Source organism: Monomorium pharaonis, chromosome 8, assembly GCF_013373865.1.
Source record: "Monomorium pharaonis isolate MP-MQ-018 chromosome 8, ASM1337386v2, whole genome shotgun sequence".
In the NCBI taxonomy this organism is placed as follows: Eukaryota; Metazoa; Arthropoda; class Insecta; order Hymenoptera; family Formicidae; genus Monomorium; species Monomorium pharaonis.
In genome coordinates, this window is record NC_050474.1 from 21,839,015 (window position 1) to 21,852,253 (window position 13,239).

At 35.7% G+C, this 13,239-nt stretch overlaps 4 protein-coding genes across 4 annotated transcripts; all 4 read right to left on the bottom strand.

Annotated features, from left to right (window-relative positions):
• Nucleotides 1-37: 37 nt before the first annotated feature.
• On the bottom strand, nt 38-2,665 carry LOC105834995 (odorant receptor 13a). Its single transcript, XM_036290907.1, has 5 exons — nt 1,884-2,665; nt 1,371-1,440; nt 1,152-1,262; nt 771-926; nt 38-542 (listed from the first exon to the last, which is right to left on the bottom strand). Exons 1-5 carry the CDS (start codon nt 2,663-2,665, stop codon nt 489-491), a joined length of 1,173 nt encoding a protein of 390 aa, XP_036146800.1. The 3' UTR covers nt 38-488.
• A 252-nt stretch (nt 2,666-2,917) lies between these two features.
• LOC114253732 lies at nt 2,918-7,438 on the bottom strand. The gene is made up of 5 exons (XM_028190158.2): nt 6,391-7,438; nt 5,927-6,159; nt 5,712-5,811; nt 5,344-5,613; nt 2,918-5,093 (listed from the first exon to the last, which is right to left on the bottom strand). Exons 1-5 carry the CDS (start codon nt 6,985-6,987, stop codon nt 5,022-5,024), a joined length of 1,272 nt encoding a protein of 423 aa, XP_028045959.2. The 5' UTR covers nt 6,988-7,438; the 3' UTR covers nt 2,918-5,021.
• Nucleotides 7,439-8,296: 858 nt separating this feature from the next.
• LOC118647115 (odorant receptor 49b-like) lies at nt 8,297-10,800 on the bottom strand. The gene is made up of 5 exons (XM_036291366.1): nt 9,321-10,800; nt 8,980-9,079; nt 8,781-8,891; nt 8,479-8,634; nt 8,297-8,400 (listed from the first exon to the last, which is right to left on the bottom strand). The coding sequence occupies exons 1-5, from the start codon at nt 10,127-10,129 to the stop codon at nt 8,347-8,349; spliced, it is 1,230 nt and encodes a 409-aa protein (XP_036147259.1). The 5' UTR covers nt 10,130-10,800; the 3' UTR covers nt 8,297-8,346.
• Nucleotides 10,801-10,880: 80 nt separating this feature from the next.
• LOC105834978 (odorant receptor 49b) lies at nt 10,881-13,108 on the bottom strand. Its single transcript, XM_028190266.2, has 5 exons — nt 11,993-13,108; nt 11,700-11,799; nt 11,507-11,617; nt 11,145-11,300; nt 10,881-11,075 (listed from the first exon to the last, which is right to left on the bottom strand). Exons 1-5 carry the CDS (start codon nt 12,781-12,783, stop codon nt 11,022-11,024), a joined length of 1,212 nt encoding a protein of 403 aa, XP_028046067.2. The 5' UTR covers nt 12,784-13,108; the 3' UTR covers nt 10,881-11,021.
• Nucleotides 13,109-13,239: the final 131 nt, after the last annotated feature.

Here is a 13,239-nt window from a genome sequence, read left to right on the forward strand (position 1 = left end):
TTTTTATTATGATCGTGTTTTTAATTAATGTATAGTGTATTTAAATTAGTGTATTTAAATAATAAGCATTACTGTCCTCCATATAATATTTTATCGTATTCCATATTTCGAAGATTTTAATCGTGTAAAATGGATTTTTAAATGACAATAACTTTGAAGCAAATTAGAGTAGATTGTATATATGTATATATATTTATATATAGTAAATTAATAATTATATAATGTAATTAATTATTGAATTGTTTTTTATGAAAGTTTTATGTAAACATTATACTTTTGCTGTATTGAAAAACAAAAATTTTTACATACATTTCTACATATAGAAGAGTATACCTAAATCAAGAATATATATAAGAGTATATGTACATCACACCAAACTTCTGTATTTGACACATGTATATCACGAGCATATACGATACGATATTACCATTATAATGTGTCGATAGTTGTGAATAATTCCGATGAGAAAGAGATACAGAGCAGAAACATCAGCGGGCTACATTTAGCAGCATGTTAAAATACGTCACGGCTGTCTTTACGACCTGAAAAACAAACACAATATCCTACAGTTATTTTCTTATTACTTTATCATGATTTTTTTCAACTGGCACGATAAAGTTGATAAAGAGAAGTTGTATTAGAGACTAAATTATTACAAAATAACAATACTAATAATTACTTGATAACGTATTAAATTACAATATTACAATATTACACTTGCTGCTTATTTTTGTAGAAATTAGTAAATACTTTTGAACATATGTTCTTACATCACCGTATGTCTTGAATGATAGATCCATGATTTTTCCAGCGGTAACTTTGGTAGGCATGTTTGACATGATTATCACCAGTACGATCCCACGCGCTTTCTTATCCGGAAGACGATACCACTCGAGCTCGCAAGATGTACTGGCTACTCTCTCCGCCTGTTATTAATATCAAATACGTGTAGCAAAATTTTCAATTACGTATAGCATATTTAATCACGATTTAAAAACATTAAAATATTTTTAAAAAGAATATCTTTCAAAAAATTGTGTTATAAAGGAAAATTAGAAGGTTATTATGTATTATTATATATTACGTGTATAATTATATCACGTCATTATTGTATAAAATAATCTTTGCTGCAAAATGATGCGAAAAAATACCTGAACGCTAAGTTGTTCACCAGTATAACAAAACATGAACATGTTTATCATTAGGGATGTAAGTGTTATGACGTAGGAGCACATGGCTATCGAATTACTGTTCTCCCATTCCTATAAATATTACGTTGCAAAAAACAATTGTGTGTTTTTTCACTTTTTTGTTATTGAATTTCGGGTTACATTACGAACCATTATTATAAAATATCCTAGAAGGCATACTATCGCCGTACATCCCATCAATTCTATTAAACACGCTTGTTGTAGAGTATGTTCTACCATTTGCAAGAAACTGAAATGTCGACGGCACAGAATCAACACATTCAGAAGATAGGTAAACAGAATTAACCCTTCGTGATCACCTCCGAAAAGTTCCATGCTAGTCACACTGTGGTATAATGGACTCTAGCCGACGTTCTTAGTTGCTATATTAACAGTTTTTATTTTTTTATTATACAGGAAGAAAATACTGAATAATCTTGAAATATTGTTCTAAAATATTGTCTAATAGCGTGTATAAAAAATGGATTTTAACATGAGAAAAAAAATTCGTCTAATTTTCAAATAATAACTCGGGTACAGAGCGGCAACCTTTTCTGGAGTCTACTGGCGATCATGAAGAGTTAATTATAATGGACATATGTGTCAATTATCGATTAGCGAATAATTACTATCAGTATTGAATTACTTGAAGTATGGTTTTAATAAAAACTGAAACTGTAAAAAAACTCTTACCTTCGAATTCTTATCTGATGTTCAACCATTTTCGCCAGCTTCTTGTCCACTTCCCGTTTTTCTTGCCATTGCTCCTCGACGAGATTTTTCATCAGATCCACTAAGATCTGTAATTGACCGCAAGCGTGCATCACGAAAACTCCCGCGAGGCCACATAAAGCTATCGTAATCGAATAAGTGACTATCCCCGATAAAAATTGCATTGCAAAGATTAGTTCGTAAGCGGGGCTGACTTGTATATCGAAGGAAAAGAAGTAAGCCGGACAAGGCAGAGGTTTGATCGTGATGTTTTGCGCAGTGACGATTTTTCCCTTGGCAAACGGTAGGATCGAACGGAAGGAGAGCCCGCTGCCGTACATGAAGACCGCGCAAAGTGTAACTAAACGTCTTCCGATCTTTGCAGATTCGATCATCCTGTCTCGCGCCTCCATGCTAGACACGACTCTATAATCTTCCTCGATGTGCCTCAAGCAGCGAGTGATACTCTTCTCACGGAATATCAGATTGCCGTATTTACCACTGGCCATGATGCCGTAGAAAAGCAGAGGGATCGTTTGGACCCTGACGCGTGGTCTCTTCTCAATCAACCAGAAGAAGCCACCGGGAATCAGGACGGAGTAGAGAAGAATATAAGAGATCGAGATCAAGAAGTACTTCCAAACTTTTTCGCCAATAGATCTTCTTTTGTTGTAAGATGGCCAAACTCCGAGTAGACTTAGTACGTGTCGTGTCAATCGTGTGATGTAGATTATGTCCTCTTTGTAATGCTCGTTGCGCAGCATGTTTTGTCGATCTTATATGAAATCTCTTTGCAAACTGGATGGCGACTGACCGCTGCAAATAAGAACTATCAATAAAGTAATTCGTTGTTCTCTTGCGCTTGCGCATCCTTAAAGAATACAATGTTGCGTGATAGGAAAGATTCGCAAAAGCAAAAGAGTTTTCAACTTGCTCACCGAGAGTCGTGATTGTTTTCTACGAATAGCTTCTATTCGCCAATGTGTTCATTTTTTTTTTCAAATAGTTAAGAATAGACCGTTGGCTTCAACTCTTCTTCTTATATTAAAACTTACGATTGCATGCGTTGACCGCTGGCAACAGTTTCGATTGCGCAGTACAGATTACTTTGACTTGCTCAGAGGTCAGTAACATGTAACAATAATCGTATTTTTTCCGACGTGGTGATTTTGTAGTTTTTGACACGATGGTTCGAACAATATCAGATTAAATAAAGATAAAATTACATTTATATTGAGGTGTTTTATAATATTTTACTCTAACTGCTCATCGCAGAAAAGTGAATTTGTTAAATTTGTAGTTGCAAGAGAAGAGCAGAAAATGAAAGCCGCAAATCGTTTCCATGGAAGGTGTTTCAATATGTAAATGTTGTTCAAGTTTTCCGATTCTCTGGAAAATAATCGCGTTTAATTCTGCCGATGTTTCTATTATAACTTGCATTTCTCAAAGTTGCAATGTCGGCAGGTAAGTTAAAGTTTTTTTCGTTTGAACTGACGTCAATACGTATGTTAATTTTCGTATGGCTTTCATTTCTTCTTACAACAGATATTCTAGTGAAGAAATTATATTATCTGAGAATCATGTACTTTTGCCAGTTTTATTTTGACATTACATATTTCTTTGAAGACTACATTTATGCATCTACGTATAGCTATTTAAATTTACTTATCCAACAACGGAGTGAAGAAGATTTAAATATGTTACGTCCGTTTTAACTTCAAACATAACAAAACTCATGAAAATGTATTTTTAATTCCTTAAATTTCCTGAACTTTATTGCTTACATTGCCGAATGTCCTGAAGGAGAGATCAATGAACTTTCCTCCTTTACGCTTTTTTTATTACTTACAGCTATTAACATCATTGATAAATCTTTCAACATATCAAAACATATAGATATATTTATTTTTCATGTGATGGAAAATCGTATTTTTATATATATATATATAAAATAGAAAATATATATCTCTCGTTTGTAAGATTAATATAATACTGTTAACTTTTTTAAAAAATATAAAATATTTGTAAATTATCTGCATCGTTATATACTTTTTGATAAAGTATAAAATAAAAATGTTAATAATGACAGATGTGTGAGGTTTGTTATGTACGGAAGTAGGGCTGGTATATTTCTGTTTGTAGCGCATTGCGCTTAAACACAATGCACATTTGCTTGCGTTACTTTCCACACCGCTATTATATAATATCCGGTGAGACATATGATCGCGGTGCACCTCATTATTTTGACTAAGTTATTGTAGCGCGAAATATTCTTCAGCAGTTGCAAAAAACTAAAATATTTGCGGTCATATTTTGCCATCTGTTGGGCGACGGCCAAATATCAAGTATGCAAAATACGACGACTTTGTTCGATGACGTGTTTCGCGTCTTTGTCGTGATACTGATTGAATCATCCCTGGCGTCTATACAAAATGACTACATAATTTTTCTATAATAAAAAAAATAGAGACCCTCTTTTTATAAATTCGATAATGTTAAGATGATTGAAAATTCTATGATCGTGATGAGAGTGGATATACGATTGTCATTAAATTAAAATGTATATATTTTTAGTTTTAGGTAAATTTGACTTTAGTTGTAAACTCTCGAGCGAGTCGTCCGCAATTGCGTGCGTGCTTTAAAAAGTAAAGAGCGTAAGGGGTGCAAGGATTGAAAAGAAGTTTGATTTTGCACGCGATATGACTTCAACGCGTACGGATGATAATACACATGCGATGAAAACTTTGTAACTTGAACCCACGAGAGCCCACTTGAACCCAGCGTTTATTTTTCAAGGAAGAACTTCGTCTCCATCGAGCGACATATGGTAAATAAAACTTTTATCTCTCTCGGCAAAATTATCATTTCCAGACAAGTAATATTTCGACTTGGAATATGAAGCTACTCCGTTCTATATTACTTAATTTTGTAGATCTTATTTTTACAGTAAAATATTGTTACATTCTAAAAAGAAATTATTTATTCCATTGTATTGTATTTATAAGTGCTGTACTAACACGTGCGTTATTTATCAAATTATTAACGCATTTTTTTGCAATATAAATATTTTAAGTAGCCGATAGCCCTTTTCGAGGATAGTCATCTTATCAAGCCATGCGCTTACGTTGTCGTAATATCTCGCGAGATAAATTCGCGAAGCAAATTGAAATACGCCATTGACGTCTTTAAGATCTACGATACAATAATCTATTATCAGTACAGAGATTAGAGATCTTTCGAATATTTTCTAGATACATATTTTATTCGGATTTATTAGGATTCGCTAGCACACAGTCACAATACTTAAAATCGACTTAACGTAACCAGTCTTTAAGTTATGGATGCACCGTGTATAAGACACGTGATTATTATGACAAGCATATTAAACAGTTTTAATTATAAAGTAGTCTCTATCGCGTAGCGCGATGCGATTATTACTCACGTAGGAGAACGTAGCAAGTGTCATCGTTATCATCTTTCCAGCGGTGAGCATCACGGGGTATTGGGACATCGCGATCGGCATGAGCAATTCCACCGCCTTCTTGGGTGGCATCCGATACCATTCGATCGCGTAACAAGCAGTCCCCACTTGCTGGCAGCGCTCTATGAGCAAATCCCCGATGTAGCAGAAAATGTACATGTTGAAGATGATCGACACGAGTCCGAAGCCATTCATAAAAATCAGTGCAAACGGCTCGTTATTATTCATATCCTGAAATTCAAGAAGGTATCAACCGACGCTGTAATTATGAGATGTGTGAAAGTTTATTTGAAATCACTCGAAATCTTTAGAGAGATCGTCCAACGTACAGTTACGATGTAGTAGCAAATTAGACCTATATTACACGAAGCGTTCATGAATTCCATAACACATATTTCGGTAAATAAGTCGCTTACGTTGGAAACTAATCTGGAAAATTGTGTCCAATAACATTTCAAAACGTTGCTGCAGATTGTAATTTTCCGGCCAAGTACAATTGATATATATATATATATAATAAAGATGTTATTGATATTCGGATTACCTCAGCAAGCGCAAATGTCGAGTTATCGCGGTAGCGATTCGATCTTCGATAGAACCGCTAATGTGTTTTCCCCCGTCCACGATCTCCTCTAAAATCGACATTAACACGTCGCACTGTCCACACACATGCATGACAAAATTGGCCATCAAGCTACAAATGCCGCAGAATGTACTGCAGAGAACGTAACAGGACGCAGCTTGTATGATGTATACGATCTCGTACACAGGACTAGCCTATGCGATAAGTTGATTTCTATTTGTCGGTCTAACGTGCGGTTACATAATCGAAGCTTAAATGTAAATATTATAAAAAAAAGCTATTTATTCATGTATATATCATATAGCAGTATTGGTGTTTGCTGTGATAATAAAAAGAAAATCTATAAATGAGAAAATACCGATCATACGTTTAACTGAATATCTTTGCTATCGACTCACTTTGCAAGTCGGAATTGAAAGTTTTACCTTAGCATTAAACACGAGAAGCTCGCTGGGCGACGGATGCAATCTTACGGTAACATTGTCTTCGTTGATCGGATTTGGCATAAGTATAGGTAGCGTGGTGTACAGACCATTGCAGCTGAATATGAAGACCACGGAGATGATGCCGAAGGTGCGGCCGATTCGTGCGTTCGTCAGCATGATGTCGCGATCCTCGGCGATTGTCGTGCACCGCCAGTCGTCGGCTACGTGATCGACGCAGAACTTGAGTCGATCTTGATTCCAGAGTAGCAAAAGGTACCTCACGGTGAGCGTCGTCGAGAAGAGCAGCGGACACGTTGTACGAAATATCAGGTAGGCGCTCCATTTCTCCTTCACGATACACGCGATCCACGGAACGACGAGGAAACTCATGAGGAACATGGTGATTATCATCGACGTCCTGTGCTGGGCGATCTTGAACCTCGACGTTTCATCGTTGGCCAGCGGCCAGGCTCCGAGCGGCTTCAGCAGGTAAATGCTTATCTGAACGGCATAACGAAAGTCTGAGACATACTTGTTTTGCTTTGTTACATTGACAGCGAGCGTGTTCAGTGCGTTTCCCTGCTCCCGACTGACCATCTCCAACGATATGATGCCGACTATCTTCACTATTCCGATCGTGAAATCAGAATTTTCTATCACCAGGCATGCGCGACCCGTTCGATGAACTCTCCTCCGATTGCGTCTTTGCTGCGACTTTGATGACTAGTAATTTGCATTTTCTAATGTATCGGTCAAGTTTTATGGGGAGAAAACAGCAGCTGCTGTTAGAACAAATCGAGAAGGGATGAGCAAGGACAGCACGATGACGTGGCGGAAACTTTTCCGAGGATAAATTGTAAAGTTACTGACAATAATTACATAACTCTGATATTTTCCTTGAAAAATTCTACACATGTTGAACGCAAGTTTTTTTTTTATATGGCTTTGTACTTTGCTTAACTTTTATATGTTTTATATATTCTCGATTTTATATGTTATACTTGTATTACATCGCGCAATGGAGTTTTAATTTTCTATTTTTTTATTTTTGCAAAAAAACATTCTTCTTGATCGCCGAGTTTACATGGCTCTCGACAAAAGAACGCGAAGTCAATTAAAATATATATATTCTCTCTTTTTCTCTCTCTCTCTCTCTCTCTCTCTCTCTCTCTCTCTCTCTCTCTCTCTCTCTCAATTTTAATATATTCTTGATATCGTTAACATCTTTAAAAAATTTAAGTACGTTAGAAAAATTCATAATTATCTTTAGCATTTTTTTGATAATAAATTCAAATATTCAAAAATTGAAAAATTTAAATTACAAATCGACATTATCTTGAACGTTACAGAAGTTTCTCTGGTGGAATAGAAAAAAAACGCAACTGAGGATAGAGCAAAGGGATAATGCTTCGAGAAACTTTAAAACTTCAAAACAAAGGGGACACAAGCTGCAAAAACGCCGACTCTATTGTAAAATCATGATTTGCATGATAACGTTTCTTTCTGTGAAAAGGGAGAACCCGAGAGTTTGCTTCGAATGTTTTCTCGAGATATTGACTAGTAATAATAGCATTAAATACTTTGCGAGTAATGTATAAATAAATATAATATCAATATAATTATATATATATATATATATATATATATATATATATATATAAAGGTACAGTAAATGATGCTCGCAAGTAACGAGCATTAATGATGCTATAATAACTGATCTAGAAATTATTCTTAATGTTATTTTAATTAATGTTAGTGAATTAATAATACAACTGATTTATCGTTTAATCCATAAATGTGATCTTAATGAACATCGCTGAATAATAAATGCGAAAAAAAAGAAACGATAATGTAATATTAATTTTATATTTGTGATTTAGAATAGGCAATACATTAATATATTTTGAGCAAGAAAAAATTAATTTTAGTAGATGGCATTTGGAGTAATAATAAATTTTATGTCGTAACCATTCGAATAAAGTTCAAATATGCCATTGATGTTTTGCATACCTGTAAATTTGCGAGCATTACTTAAATAATATGTTTAGTTTTCATATTAATGTTGCATGCAGAAAAAATTACACTTACCTCGCAAAAACTTTGAAGAGAAATATCAAACATTTTAGCAGCCGTTAAAGTTGCCGGACGGTTTGATCTGATCATCACCATCATTAAACTGTTCACGTTTTTTGTTGGTATCATGTACCAGTCGATGGAATACGATGCTTCACCAATTTTTATACTCTTTAAAAAATTAAATATAAATCTCAAATTCAGTGTTTGACAACCGAAATAACTGTAATTACTTTTCATTAATGGCTTAGTTTAAATTAATTAATCACCTCAGTTTACATTAATTATTTTATTTTAAGAAAAATTGTTAAATTTACCTCTTCCTTAAGACGATCGCCGATAGTAGATAAGGTAAAGACATTTACAAAAATCGATATAACTAATATAAAATATATAATCACACCAAACATTTGATTATCTTCCCATTCCTGAAAAAAAGTTATATAAAAACTTATACAGATATAATCTGATTTTTAAAATAATTGTTCTTTCGATTATGCGAGGCTATTGAAATACCTTGAGAACTCCATATTCAAGAAAACATATGATAATAGTACATCCAACCATCTCTGATAGAAAGACGATATTTAATGAATTTTCAATCATCTCAACATACCTGTAATAGGTACTGTCACAATCAGTATTATTCTAAATGTAATTATTATAAATCAAAATAAAATCGGGAATAAATACACAGCGATGTCAAAACGTATTACAATGCCATTCTAAGCAATATGTATTTAAATAATAAAATAAAATAGCAAAAATAAAATTCAGGTTTGTTTTTTCCTTAAATAAAACGTAAATTGATATTATTAGCAATATTTTGCTCAAAAATTTATAATTTTTTTTCTGACCTGAGAGCTTTCAAATGGTGCGTGATTATCCAGCGGAATTGGTCGTGAAGATTATCAGTTCCACCGACCAGCAATGTTTCTATGCGTTTGCGGGCAACCTCGAACAAGCAACAGGCATGCATCACGCAGCTCGAGATTAAACTGTAAACACCGCAGTTCGTGGACAGGATCATTGTGCTGAACACGATCTGAACGACGAAGAGGATCTCGTAGAACGGTGAGTCCTCCACTACGAAGAAGACATAGTTGCTGAGATAAGGCAGAGGTAAGTGAGTCGTGTTGTCCTCTCTGACAATCTTTTCTGCCACCAGTGGCATAATTATATGGTAAGGTAACGCGCCACCGTACAACAATCCCATATATATCATCGTGAATTGCCTGCCGACTTTGGCGTTCTTCATCATCACCAGACGATCCTCCTCGGTCTCCACATCTCTGTATTGAATCTCCATCTCTTCCAGGCAACACTTGATGTCCTTCTTGTTAATAATCATCGTCCAAAACTTGAGGATACCCAGCAGGCTGAACACCTGGGCGGCTATGACTTTCATGTATCTGGTCAAGTCCTCCGCGTCGAAGAAGGTATATATTATATGCGGGACGAGCAGAAAACACATCAAGCAGAACACGATGCTCGTCTGCAAATAGTATTTGATTTTATCAAACGTAGAGTCGCCCCCGTAAAGTGGCCAGATGCCGATAGGCGTCAACATGATCTTGGCGACCCTTACTACGTACTCCGCGTCGGACCTGTAATTGAAGTTCCGGAATAGCGCGCGGTCGTCGGCCGGCGACATGCCCGCGATCATTGTCCTGCAATTATTTGCTTCGCAGGTTTGATTTCCGACTGACAACAATAAAGTGGTGGCCGTGGGATGGTATCGGGTGACACACAAGTTAACCGGTGACGCTTGCGTGCGAGAAGTTCGTCTCGACGGGAGAATTTTCAGTCAGGGCTATTCTTCTGAGAATCGCCGCAACTTCCATTGGGGAAAAAATATGTATGATTTCAATGACTACGCAGGCGCTGTCAGGAGGTCTACTTCGTGACGGAGGTTTACTTCGTTGAGCTGTTGAAGGCAAAAGCGTACGGTGTTCAGAACGGTGAATATATTTCTATATCTCAGCAAATAAACAAAGTGAAATCTAATTCGAAATATTATCTATAAGTTTTATTGAATAAAATGATGAGTTCAACTGGTTTCTTTACTTCGACATTTCAACAGCGCCAGATCATTTGTATCTCGGTAAGTCATTTTCATAAAACTTTTCGTTCAAGCAAACCGGCGCAATTTAAGATGATCGTAGAACACGCAGTGTTCTCGTATTATCTACGATTTAGGTTTTATTAAAACTCCAGAAAAGGAAAAAAGTTTTAGAAAGGGGAAAAATTATGTAATACCGTACTTAAAAAGTTCTAAAGAAAGAATACGCATTACGCAATTGCGCATTGCGAAAATAGATATGTAACTCATAGCCGTAATTCAAATAATTCTTTTCGAAGAAAAGATGGAATCGTGGAGGAAGACAATGGAAATTACATGACGTATGCTGTTCAAATAACTGTTAGTAATATAATTTATTGTTTGACAGATAAGTGACTGTTTCATTGATGTTAAACAAAAAGAGTATGTGACGGTATAGGTCAATATTTCTTATACATAGATATATAATAATGCGGGATATTCAATGCTTAAGAACTTATGTGGTTACTGTTCGTATAAAATTGAAATACGCCGCTGAGGTTTTGCAAACCTGAAAATATATGGCGCTTATAGTGAATATTATTTACATCAATTTTCAGATAATTTAACAAGCAATTACCTGACAGAATCCTTGAAGGGAAAGATCAAATATTTTTGCGGCTGTCAAGGTTGACGGGCGATTTGATCTGAGCATCACCAGAATTAAATTCCTTACGATTTCTGGTGACAAATTATACCACTTGATAGAGTACGACGATTCTCCTACCTTCTCGCTCTTCGTAAAAGAAATGAATATTAATCGATTAATAGATATTCTTTTAGCATATTATTATTATTATCTTTAGAAGTCATGCTCGATCGATTTTTATATGAAATTTTTATATAAATAATATATGTATATTTTGTTTGTAATGATAGATATATATTATAAAATATTTCATAAATTATAAATTGTATCTCTTTAAAAATTGTAGATTATACCTCTTCTTTAAGACGATCACCGATAGTTGATATAATATAAACGTTCACAAATATTGATGTCATTAAAACAAAATATGTACCCATCTCTAAAATCTTTCCGTCTTCCCATTCCTAAAATAAATTTGCATGAACGTAACTTGATAGAATTTCATCTCCTACGTTTTATTCTAATAATTTTTATTAACAAAAATACCTTAAGAACTCCTATTTCCAGAAAGCATATAATAATAGTGCATCCAACCATTTCGCATAAAAAGACAATGTTTAGTGATTTCTCAATCATTTCTGCGAATCTATAATGTATTTCATTATCCAGTGAACGTTAATATAACTAGTAAATATAGAAATACGCTTTTCTCTCTTCGTCCCAGTTGCTTGCAGTTTATATAAATGCAATTATTTGCATTTTACATGCGATTTAATTGAAAATACAATGTGCAAGATACAGAGGCATTAATATAAGGTGCAAAATTGAATTTTTCTCACTTGATGGCTTGCATGTGGTGCTTGATTACTTTCCCGAGTCGCCTGTGAAGATCGCTGGTCCCATCTTTGAGAACTGTTTCCATCTGTCTACGTACGACTTCGAACAAGCAGCAACTGTGCATCACACAGCTGGAGATTAAGCTATAAACGCCGCAGTTCGTGGAAAGGATAATACTGCTGATCAGGATTTGCGAGACGAAGAGAATCTCATACAGCGGCGAGTCCTCCACCACGAAGAAGACGTAATCACTGAGGTAAGGCAATGGTATTTGTGTCGTATTGTCTTCCTTGACGATTCTGTCAGCTAGCAGCGGCATGATTATGTGATAAGGCAACGCGCCGCCGTACGATAATCCCAAGTATGTCACCGTGAAAAATCTGCCGATCTTGGCGCTCTTCGTCATCACCAGCCGATCCTCCTCGCACTCCACGTTCTTATATTGAATCTCCATTTGCTGCAGGCAGTATCTGATCCCATCCCTGTTGATGATCATCGTCCAGAATTTAATAATGGCAAGCAGGCTGAACACCTGGGCGGCTATGACCTTCATGTATCTAATCAGATCCTCCGCGTCGAAGAAGGTGTATATGACGTGTGGGACGAGCAAAAAGCACATCAGACCGAATATCACGCTTGTTTGGAAAAAATTCTTGATCTTGTCGGACTTCGAGTTGCCTCGATAGAGCGGCCAAATGCCGACAGGTGTTAATAAAGTCTTTGCCACCTTCACCACATACTCGGTATCAGCCTTATAATTGTGATTTTGAAATAGCATAAGGTCTTCCGACATCACTCTCAGAACTTTTGGTTTGTAATTTACTTTTATATAGAATATAGACGCAATGCGAATATTCTCGACGACTGGCGGACACGAGCGTGTCCTGCGAGAATCAATCGCGGACCCTCGCGTGCGTAATTTGCATCTATTCGCGACGATTTTCCGCGGACAATCTGTAAGAATCGCTGAAAGTTTTAATGGCGAGGAAAACGCATGCAATTTCAGCGGCAACGCATGCGCTATGACGGTGCTTTGCACTCTCCGAGCTCTCGGAGCTTTATTCTTTTACGTTGGCTGAAGGAGTAGAGGTCTTTTCAGAGGATGACTCTATACGGAATGTAAGTAAATTTATACAAATAAAATATTTTGGCGTATTGGGGATTATATATATATATATATATATATTCTTCGATAAATACATTTGGACGTCGTTGGGTGATAAATATTCGTCATGTGACTCTTCTAAAG

What these genes read in the sequence shown, in the direction of transcription:
- LOC105834995 (XM_036290907.1), bottom strand. Translation starts at nt 2,665, where the DNA reads ATGCTGCGCAACGAGCATTACAAAGAGGACATAATCTACATCACACGA. An exon ending in TGATGGGATGTACGGCGATA is followed by an intron (nt 1,263 to 1,370) that starts GTATGCCTTCTA and finishes TAATATTTATAG; the next exon opens with GAATGGGAGAACAGTAATTC. An exon ending in GTGAACAACTTAGCGTTCAG is followed by an intron (nt 927 to 1,151) that starts GTATTTTTTCGC and finishes TATTAATAACAG; the next exon opens with GCGGAGAGAGTAGCCAGTAC.
- LOC114253732 (XM_028190158.2), bottom strand. Translation starts at nt 6,987, where the DNA reads ATGGTCAGTCGGGAGCAGGGAAACGCACTGAACACGCTCGCTGTCAAT. An exon ending in TTCTCGTGTTTAATGCTAAG is followed by an intron (nt 6,160 to 6,390) that starts GTAAAACTTTCA and finishes CTTATCGCATAG; the next exon opens with GCTAGTCCTGTGTACGAGAT. An exon ending in CGACATTTGCGCTTGCTGAG is followed by an intron (nt 5,812 to 5,926) that starts GTAATCCGAATA and finishes ACAATTTTCCAG; the next exon opens with ATTAGTTTCCAACGTAAGCG.
- LOC118647115 (XM_036291366.1), bottom strand. Translation starts at nt 10,129, where the DNA reads ATGATCGCGGGCATGTCGCCGGCCGACGACCGCGCGCTATTCCGGAAC. An exon ending in GCGATCGTCTTAAGGAAGAG is followed by an intron (nt 8,635 to 8,780) that starts GTAAATTTAACA and finishes AATTTTTTAAAG; the next exon opens with AGTATAAAAATTGGTGAAGC. An exon ending in CTCTTCAAAGTTTTTGCGAG is followed by an intron (nt 8,401 to 8,478) that starts GTAAGTGTAATT and finishes GCAAATTTACAG; the next exon opens with GTATGCAAAACATCAATGGC.
- LOC105834978 (XM_028190266.2), bottom strand. Translation starts at nt 12,783, where the DNA reads ATGTCGGAAGACCTTATGCTATTTCAAAATCACAATTATAAGGCTGAT. An exon ending in GTGATCGTCTTAAAGAAGAG is followed by an intron (nt 11,301 to 11,506) that starts GTATAATCTACA and finishes TCTTTTACGAAG; the next exon opens with AGCGAGAAGGTAGGAGAATC. An exon ending in CCCTTCAAGGATTCTGTCAG is followed by an intron (nt 11,076 to 11,144) that starts GTAATTGCTTGT and finishes ATATATTTTCAG; the next exon opens with GTTTGCAAAACCTCAGCGGC.